Raw genomic sequence first — 10,595 nt, 5'->3', positions numbered from 1 at the left:
TTTCTGTATAATTGGATTCAACCCATAGCAGTATATGCTAGCAGGAATGCCACCCTTGGAGACATTCTCACAAAAATACTTATCCAGGTTATCATACATTTGGAAAAAGCAGGGGACAGAATTATTGGTTTTACATCTGACGGTAGCCAATCTAACAAAAAGTTATGGAAATGCTTAGGAATTTCCGGAAACAGAAACAATCTTAAGTGCTCTATACCCAATCCAGCTGACTCTAGTAGAAAGCTTTGAGCATTTCAGACGCACCACATATATTTAAATGCATAAGGAATAACTTCCATGATAAAGTGCAGGTGTACTATAATGGTGATATTGTTGATTATTCATTTTACACAAAAGTGTATGAACATGATTCATCTACTGAATTTTCCGGTATGAAAGCTTGCTACAAAGTGACCTCTGCTCATTTGGATCCTAATTCATTCCAACAAATGAATTTAAGACTCGCACTGCAGCTGTTCAGCAGATCTGTGGCTAATGGAATAAAATTTTATCAGAGTATTAATGCAGAGGGGTTAGAAGGCAGTGAAACAATGGAAAATTTCACAAGAGACCTAAACAGCCTGGTTGACGCATTAAATTCATTCACTCCTGTCCTTAGAGATAATCGAAATTCCTTCGCTTCAGAAAAAACGCTAGAGTCCTTAAGAGTGACTTTAGAAAGTACTTTAGAAGTGTCTGAATATTTGTGGAAGAACAATTACAAGTACGTTCTGAGAGGAAAATTTAATCAAGATCCCCTAGAACACCATTTTGGTATATTGGGGTCGTTCACTTGTGATGATCATCCCTCCACTGTGGATTTTCTGCACTTACATATGCTGCAATCAATTTACGTACCAGCAAAACTTGCTTTATTTTCGGGCGGAAACTGTCAATACAGGACTGAACCTCCTCTGACGTATTTTGTTAATCAAATGCGAACTCTGGCAAGAGCAACCGAAAATAAAAATCTTTCGGTGAAGAAGGAAGCTGAAAATAAAATAAGGGAGAAAATTTCCACTGTTGAAGATGAAATTCAAATACCGGACTGGGAGAACAACACACCGAACTTAAATGAACAAAGTGTTGGTAAAGAATGCCAACCTTTTGGAACAAGATCTTTTCAGGAGAAGTTGCAAATTGTTAATACAGGTAGGCCAGTGCCATCGCTTGAACTTACTTCTATATACAAATACAAAAATCGGGAATATGTGACACATTTCTCGCAAGCAAATTATGACAAAACACCATTGCTGACAGGAAGTACAAGTGTTAATAAGCTTTTTTGTTGGCCGTGCTTACTTTTCGGGGCTGAAAAGAATGTTTGGACGCGTGGCGGATACTGTAATCTAAACAATCTTTGCAACGCTTGTGCCAAACATGAAAAATCAAAAAGTCATATAACTTCCTTTGTTAAGCTGCAATCTTTCGCACAGACGCGTATTGACGTGCAACTGGACAAACAGCGTGCTTTGGATGTGGTACGGCACAATGAAATGGTGAAGAGAAATAGAGATATACTAGTGCGCTTAATAAATGCAGTGTGTTTCCTCGCAAAGCAAGAACTTCCTTTTCGAGGCCATGGTGAAGAAAGTGACTCCTTGAACAAAGGAAACTTTGTAGAATTGTTGCAGTATACAGCCGAGTATGATTCGCAACTTGCCGATCACTTGCAAACTGCAACGGTCTTTAAAGGCCCATCTCCTCTAATTCAAAATGACCTTATTAAGGCAGTTTGTAGCATGGTCAGTGAAGCTATAAAAGGCGAAGTAGACAAAGCTAATTTTGTAGCTATATTATTAGATGAAATAACTGACATTACTAATAAATCCCAATTGTCAGCATGCATTCGTTATGTTGACGAAAATGGCCATGCACAAGAAAGATTTTTGTTTTTCGCTGACGTTAGTGCTGACCGAACAGCCAATGGTTTGTTCACGCTTGTCCAAGATGCGATACGAGACTACCGCATTAGTAATAAACTCTGCAGTCAGACTTATGACGGGGCATCAGTAATGTCTGGAAGCACTAGTGGACTGCAAGCGAAAGTTAGGGAAGTCTATCCTCAGGCGCTGTTTGTCCATTGTCAGAGCCACGTACTGAATCTTGTGCTTCAGCAATCGGTCTGCAGAATCAAAGAATGTAGCATCTTTTTTACAACTTTATCTGGATTGGGTTCTTTTTTCTCTAAATCGACAAAAAGAACCCAAGCATTAAAATAATTTGTCGCGAAAAAGTTGCCAAAAGTTGCACCTACCAGATGGAACTTCTCTTCGCATCTTGTCAACACAATAAAGGAAAGCAGAAGTGAACTAATAGAGTTTTTTGAGAATATTGCCGAAAGTGCTGGGAATGGGATTCCGAGACTATGCTACAGGCGAATGGGTGCATTTCTTTCTTAAACAAGTTCCAAACTTGTTTCTTGCTCGAACTATTTTCCAAAATTTTTTCCTACGCTGATGTGTTATACAACACATTGCAAACTAAGAGTTTGGACATAGCCTATTGTTCACAAAAAATTCATGACGTGATGCAAATACTTAAAGAAATGAGAGTTGATGGTTTTGTGCAAGTATGGTACTCGACTATACGACGCACGCTTTTAGAAGCGATATAGGGCGGGGCCACATAGAGGGTGTGCGTGGCAATCAGCCAATGGCAGGAGTGCAACGTTGTACAGTTAGGAGACTGCGGCGCGGAAGTTAAAAGCCGTGTTCTGTATTTTTCTTGCGCGCAAGACGTTTTCATAAAACTCGCCACTTTAAGGTTCATCATAAGATGGGGCAAGACATTTTGAACCTGACTGTCCAAGTCCCATGAATTTCCGTCGCATACAGCCAGAGTTATCGTTCCTTGAAGAAACAAGGGAAACATCACCTTTCATTTCCTTCCGCCTGTTTTTTCGTTGCCACCGTGTTGACGCAGCTGAGTTGTTGTGTCTAAGGAAAACTGTGGGTGTTAAATTCGTCTGGATATAAACAATGACCCTTCATTGTTCTCGAACATTGAAAGTCTGTCAGTTTGAGTTCAGCGTTTTCGTAGCAAGGCTGGTGTAAAATTATTCGCTTATCGTTCACTCGTGCGCCACGAAGAACAGTTTGTGAAAAGATGAAATACAGCCCTTTCGTACAATAGTGTGTGTTCCGTGTGTTCTTCTTATTTTAAGTAATGTCACTCTCGAAACCTAGCACCAGTAGTACAGGCACCAAAGGTGCAAAATCTAATCATTAACCTCCAGGAGAATGACTCGGAAATGAGTGAAATGAGTGACATGGAGACCGAGGAAGACGACGAGAGCGGTGATGACCTGACAGTTCCTCTACAATAAATACCTTCAAGCTTCTTTCAGGTATGGGTTTCTCGTATATGCTACAGTGATATGACATTATAATCCTGTGTAGAAATATTCACTACAGTAAACCCTCGTTAACACAAACTCGCTTAAGACGAACACTCGGTTAAAATGAACAAAATGTTGGTCCCGGCAGGGATGTATTATATCTTATAGAAAGTTTTATCGGTTAACGCGAATTTCGGTTACCACGAATTAAACAGATTAAGATCACAATGTGTTCAAAGGTGTTTTTCTATTCTTTAAAACATAGCCAGTACGAGTAACATAAATATTAAAACTTGGGTGCAATTGCTCGACAATCGCCATCACCGCGTCAACAAATTCAGTTGTGTGTTCCGATGTGTTTTTCTATTCTTTAAAACGTAGAAGACTGAAACCCCAAGTAGGAGTGTGCTTGATATAATAAAAGCTATCACCGCATCCTGGGAATCTGTGTCATCACAACACATACTGAACTGTTTTTCACCAGAAAATGATCTGTGAGTACTTTTTTAAAAAAATAATTAATGTAGTAGTGTTTTCTATGGTGACATACAAAATACGTATTTTAAATGGTTAATGTGTAGAAAGAACTGTATTGCAACAATAAAATTTAAGTCCCCGGTTAGCACGATTTTTTTAACACGAACTCTTGATTTTTCGGTCCCTTGGGATTCGTGTTAACAAGGGTTTACTGTATATTATTTCACTGTACTCATATATACTGTACATGCATTATCAAAATAATGGATACATCGCGAATCTTCTGTCCTTTCCTTGCGCTAGCAGTTAGTTTGGCAACGGCGCAGTAGCACTGGCCGCGTATTGGCCGAACTCATGTTCCTTCTAAAAGCGTACGCCGAGTTACAGACCTGGAAAGGAAACGAAAAAATGAAGACCCAGAAACTAGTTACAGAAGATTATTTAATTAAGTGATCGACACATTACATGGTCAACTTTATGATAGATTTGGCGATTTTCATACATTGCACTTTGTTTCCCTCTTGGATTCATTTCAGGTACCAGTGTTTAAGAGTAACTTTCCAGAAAGAGCTTTCATGTCTCTATTGGAAAAATATGGTGCACACTTTGATTCTGTGAGGCTGAAAAATGAACTCACCGTTCTCTATGCATCTCAAGATCTCAATTTTACTGGGAAGCCAATTTACGAGATAGTTTCTAATATGGTAAAGAACAAACTAACTGTTGCCTTGCCAGAAGTATATGAGTTGGCAACACTCATTCTCACTATACCATCCACTACAGCTTCTGTTGAACGTTCTTTTTCGGCACTCAAAAGAATAAAATCATTCTGCAGTTCAACCCAAGGACAGGACAGGTTAAGTGGACTTGCTCTGCTATCAATTGAAAAGGAGTTGCTACGTAATCTTCGGAACAACCCCACCTTTCCATTTCATGAAGTTGTTATTGGGAAGTTCACTTCTCAAATAAGAAGACTGGAGTTCAACTACAAGTAATCGGGTCCTGGGGTAAGTTGAATTTTGCACTTAAATTAATAATGAGGGTTTCAATTTCACTAGTGCATGTCTTTCATTTTATATTTCACAGGTATTTTTTATTTTGCTTTATAATACTGTCTTGTTTTATTATTTGAAATTCTACACGTATATTAAACTGCAATAATGAGAATTAATTGATTGTGGTCGCCACAATAAGACAAACATTTTCACAAAATATTCCTAAATCCCATATGGATCCTGATATAAAATGCACGGAAACTTTTGGAGTTTGATGATCAAGGGTCGGAGATTACCCACTCGTTAGAACCAGCATACACCACTGCCTTTTGAGTCCAGAAGTGGTGAATGCACGTGTATGGTAAATGTAAATGCACGTAAGTGATAAAGGTTAAAGACTAGTGTGCTAACACACTTCCTTACGATAAGTTTCTAATAAACATATATATATATATATATATATATATATATATATATATATATATATATATATATATATATATATATATATATATATATATATAAAGCTGTTGTTCACGTTTTACCCCTCAAGCCCTGAGTTATCTAGAGTCTGTGCCCACCAATTGAATTAAGAAGTTAGCACTTATTGGTAACTTTTGCCGTTCTCCTAATTGAAGTGTTTTAGAGTGTGGCGATTACGTGGTAGAACGTTGCAAAATATTCGTTGTCTCGGGACACATGGTCAATCTCGTCTCGTCTCGAATATTTAAAAGCCTGTCTCGTCCCGTGGGCAACACTAGTAAAAACTGGTTGATGATTTGAAAACCTGCCCCCCCCCCCACTCCAAAATAAGTTCCGACGTCCCTGCCGTGGAGTGGTGGCTAGCATGCCGAGCAGTGGATGCAACATCAGAGTAACTGGAACCGCAAGCTATGTAATGAAATAAGCTCGCTCGTACAATTACATTGACAGTTACAATTAAAATGAGCACATACCTTGATACAAGAGGTGTTGGAAATATTGTCCTGCTGCTTCCACATATTTGCGGCATTTTTTTAAAGAAAATTTTTACTAACACGTATCAGTTCCTCTTTTCCGAAATTGCTTCAATTTCTCTCCTGATGTTTTCTTTACATTCTTCTAATACAGGGGTTCTCAACCTGGAGGGCCCCTGGGGAGGCATTGGAGAATTTCAGGGGAGGCGTGATGAGCAATGAAAAATATATACATGATTTATCCCCCCCCCCCACCAAAAAAAGAGTTGTGACAAACACAAACCCCTTGTGTAGGTCTCAGAAAAGAAACTTCTGCAAATAGTTCTCTCTGTCACAGCTATTCACACACACATCTTATTTACACTGCCCTATACATAAATAGTTTGCCCCGATATCGCTAGAACCCTCTGCATCTCTGTTGGAAGCAGACGAGCAGTGTAAATAGAGGACAAGTTACAGAAAAGTTAAAGAAATATCCGTTCTTTTCTCTGCAATGTGATGAGACAACTGACATTTCAATACACTCGCAGTTGCTGTTTTACTGTAGATATATATGTATATTGACGGAAAATGCTTCATAGAGGAAGTATTATTTTCCCAAACTCTTTAGACAACCACAAAATCTGAGGATGTTTTTTCTGCTCTGTTTAACTTTTTGGCAGCTAACAATCTTCCTTTGGAGAACGTTGTTGGAATATGCACTATTGGCGCACAAGCCATGATAGGATGCCATTCTGGATTTGTTCAGCTTGCAAGAAAATAGAACCCTAACATCATTTGTTCTCATAGTATCATACACAGACAAGCTTTGGAAGACTCTGCCTGAAACACTTAAAACTGTTTTGAAATTAGTAATCGAAGTTGTGAACTACGTCAAATCTAGTGCTCTGAATACTAGACTTTTTGAGGTTTTATGTCAAAGAGTTGAATATTGACCAACAAACTCTTCAGTACCACACTGAAGTTCGTTGGCTCTCAAAAGGTAACATGCTTGCTTGGCTATTCAATCTGAAATCTGAAGTTGAAATATTTTTGATGAGTTCAAATAATAAAGATCCGTACATGTAATTTACAGATGATAAATGTATCCACCACTTGGCGTATTTATCAGACTTCTTTGGATCGATCAACCTTTGAATTTGAAACTGCAAGGACAGAAAAACATTTTGAAGGCTTATGATAGCATGAAAGGTTTCCTGGAAAAAAATAGCTTTGTGGCAACGTCGCCTTCAGAGTTCAGAACCTAACTTTATATCCTTCCTGCGTCTCAATGAGCTTCTTGATGACACAAAATCTTACACTAAATTTGAAAAGTGAATTGAAGAACTTGATTTCAGAACATTTGGCATCCTTGAAAACTGAAATTGGATGCTACTTTCCATATATTTTTTCAGATAGCTGGCAATTTTAGTTGACACGAGATCCGTTCAAAATAGAAGTGGACTTGCTTCCTGATTCCCTTCAGGAGCAGGCAATCGACCTAAAATGTGATTCTCAAGCAAAAGCGGAGTTCCCAAACATGAATGTTGAAGATTTTTGGTTAAGCTATTTTACTGTATATCCACAAGTTGCTACGTAAACTGCAAGGTTGTTGGTGCAGTTTTCATAAACATATCTACGTGAGTCTGGGTTTTCTATGCTGGCTTTCATGAAATCAAAATACCGAGCACAGCTGGATGTTGAAAATGATCTGAGGTGTACATTATCGCAGTTAGAACCAAACTTTCAAAAACATGTGAAAGAAAAGCAGTGCAAGCCCTCCCATTAATTGTGTTCTTAAGAAATAAAACCAAATGATGTAGCTTGAAATTTTAACTGCAGTGAGAGCAGAATCCTTTGTAATGTAGGCCTATTAAGCACTTTTTTTAATTAATGAAAATGTTCTATCAACAAAACAAGTATTCGTATGTTTTAATATCTATAATAATAAAACCATCATAAAATATTTTTGAGTTTAATTTATTAACCCTAACAGCACAGTAGAACTTTTGTTCATCAATAATTCATTACGCCTAGAGGGAGGGGGCATAGACTAATTTGTGGATGCAAGGGGGGCGCAGGCCCAAAAAGGTTGAGAACCCCTTTTCTAATGTATGGCCTCAGGTTTAAAAGCTCGGTAGCTTGCTACGCAGATACTTGAAAATGTCTGGTTCATGTGCAAGGTGCCGGAAGGATTTGTGAGGTGTATGTTGCATTCGTGCACCAACGTTGTCTAGTTTCTTTACTGTAAGCAGATGCCATTTCACCCTTTGCTTCTTATCAAGAACAGACCCTGTTTCCATAAATCTGTTCACAAATTTTCCAATACTGTCCCTGTGTGGAACAGGAACATCTTTATTTAGTTATTTATTTATTTATTCTGCTGCAAAACACCTTCTAACTTCCCTACAAGCATTGTAATGACGTAAGAGTCCTACATAAAAATTAGTTGTTTTAAATTACACTGTAGAAAAGCACTAGTAATATGTAAACTAAAACAAAACAATCTAAAACACTTGGTAACAACTTAATACTTCACAAACACTTGCAAACTCGACACCAGTTATCTGAGTACTGAAGCACTGACACGTCCAGTGCCAAGGTCAGCGTTGCAGTACATATATACCTTGCTTGAATTCAAACACAGGATTCCTTTCTCTATCCCTGAACCATCACTTCTAGGTAGTATATAGTAGTGAATGTTAACTTGATGTTGTGGATTAATGCTCAAACTGTATCATTTGATTATTGGTCATTGACCACTACAAATTACAAGCAATTGCTTTGTGTTGGCAATAACAGAAGTGTGATTCCTAACACCACAAAAAGGATAAAAATTGTGAAAATCATTAATTATATAAAGGAGTAAATTCACATAGCTATGCTTTACCCCCATCCCAATCCCAAGACCATGACAAAGGCTACAAAAAGGCATGGACATTTCCTTTTATTAGTTCTTTTATCTAAAAGGGATGAGTGGACAGGAGAATGGAGAATTTAGAACTGTATAATATGTATTTGTTTCAATATATTATTAGAATAATTAAATCAAGAAGACTTAGGTGGGCAGGCCATGTGGCATGAATGGAAGAGGAAAGAAGAGTTTACAGGATTTTTGTTGGAAAACCTAATGGTAAGAGGCAGGCATGTATCCAGGAATTCCTTTCGGGGGGGAGGGGGCTGAATACCATTTTTTAAAGGGGTATCACAATTGTATGCTTAAGGTCAGTGGTGGCAATTGGGTTCTAAAATGTGGGGGGGGGGGGGGGGGCAAGGAAAGTTTACTTCCTCTGGGTAGACAAGACTTAGCATTAAGAGACCATAGAGTGATAGTGTGGAGGCAATAAAAGAATGGGGAGCAACTATCACTTAAATCGTCGCCACTGTTTAAGGCTGTCATTTTAATCAGAACGTGAAATTGGAACATTTTCTACCACTCAACTCCTCTGTTTCCATGCATTAACATTGTGTGCCAAAACCATCTCAGCATGTGTGTTTGTCCATTTCTTTTCATCAGGCATCAAAACATCTATGTACCAGGAGTGTTTTTACGAAGGTGTTACACATGCACGGGATGCACAATCCAATCGACAACGGGAGATTCAAACTGTGTGCTGGGATCTGGACGCAGACAGTTCTCGAATATTTCTCTCTCATTCGAGCCTGAACACCACTAATGTGTCTTGTCCTCCCATGTTAGCAGCTCTTATAAAAGCCGAAACCCACCAAATTGTTCATATTCAGGCCTAAGCACTTGCAAGTGTTCAAAATTGTCTGTTGAGTGTGTGTCGAACCCAGTAGTGTTAAACAAAAGTATTTTTTTATGCCATCAAATACTCGGACTGCATACACAAAATTTGGTCCTGGCACAACTAATGCCCCTATCACACGGAACTGGATTTCTAGTAGGAATGCCCTAGTTGGCGCTGAACTAACTTTCTAGGTAGCAATCATGGCCACCTGGCTGACTGCTTGATTGGTTTGGAGGAATAGGTTATGTTCTAATTGCTACTTGCTTTCCTCGACTGGATTCTGTGGAACAGCCAATCAGAGCAAAGTTTCGCCATGTGAAGATAATCTGTGAGTGTGCAAAGGAGCGTTTTTGTCTGTGGTTCCCGAGTGTTACTTCAGCAAAGTATAACGTATACAGCATGAACGGCACGTTGAGTTACACCATCTATGCTGAGTGCACTGTGTTTACATTTGAAACAATTAAAATATTCTTCCATACTTGTACAGTAAACGTTGTAAAGTATGTATTTAAGCAGCGCCATTGTTTTGTACCTAATAACATTTTATACGAAACGTTATTCCTCTCGGTTGAATACTTATCAGCTTTTAAAAATGTGAAGTGATACATTGTTTACATCTCACGCGGCGGCCATTACAACTTCCCTCATATGGGAACAAAAGTCCATGGACAAGTACACTGATAAGTATCGTATGAGGAGAAAACTAGAAAATTGGTAGCCAGTCCAGCGCCAACTAGGGCATACCTACTGGAAATCCGGTTCCGTGTGATGCGGGCTTAAATCATCACTCAAAACTTGATTTTCAGTTGATATGTGCAGCTTATTTCTTTTTTAATAAATCGCTCCAATGCCCGGTCCGATACTGCCGAAATATTCACTTTAGACAGAGAGAGACCTTCGATTATATTCTAGAACGTTTTGCAGATAAATCGATTCGTAAATATTCATGGCCGTAGGCAGGAAAAATTTTCGGGGAGGGTTCATTCATAATTGTTCCCATGGGCGTCACCAGAAATTTGAATAATAGAAATAATAACAATAATTGTACAATAATAATTAAAATTTCATAATAATAAAACAATTTTATTCCATAATT

The 10,595-nt window shown here is 38.4% G+C and overlaps 1 protein-coding gene across 1 annotated transcript; it reads left to right on the top strand.

Annotated features, from left to right (window-relative positions):
* The first annotated feature begins 1,496 nt into the window (after nt 1-1,496).
* Nucleotides 1,497-4,812, top strand: LOC145991706 (zinc finger MYM-type protein 1-like). The gene is made up of 2 exons (XM_083127763.1): nt 1,497-2,096; nt 4,354-4,812. The coding sequence occupies exons 1-2, from the start codon at nt 1,497-1,499 to the stop codon at nt 4,810-4,812; spliced, it is 1,059 nt and encodes a 352-aa protein (XP_082983889.1).
* The last annotated feature ends 5,783 nt before the right edge of the window (nt 4,813-10,595 follow it).

Source organism: Lepisma saccharinum, chromosome 8 (genome assembly GCF_977018435.1).
Source record: "Lepisma saccharinum chromosome 8, izLepSacc3.1, whole genome shotgun sequence".
Taxonomy (NCBI): domain Eukaryota; kingdom Metazoa; phylum Arthropoda; class Insecta; order Zygentoma; family Lepismatidae; genus Lepisma; species Lepisma saccharinum.
This window is presented reverse-complemented; position numbering and strand designations above follow the sequence as displayed.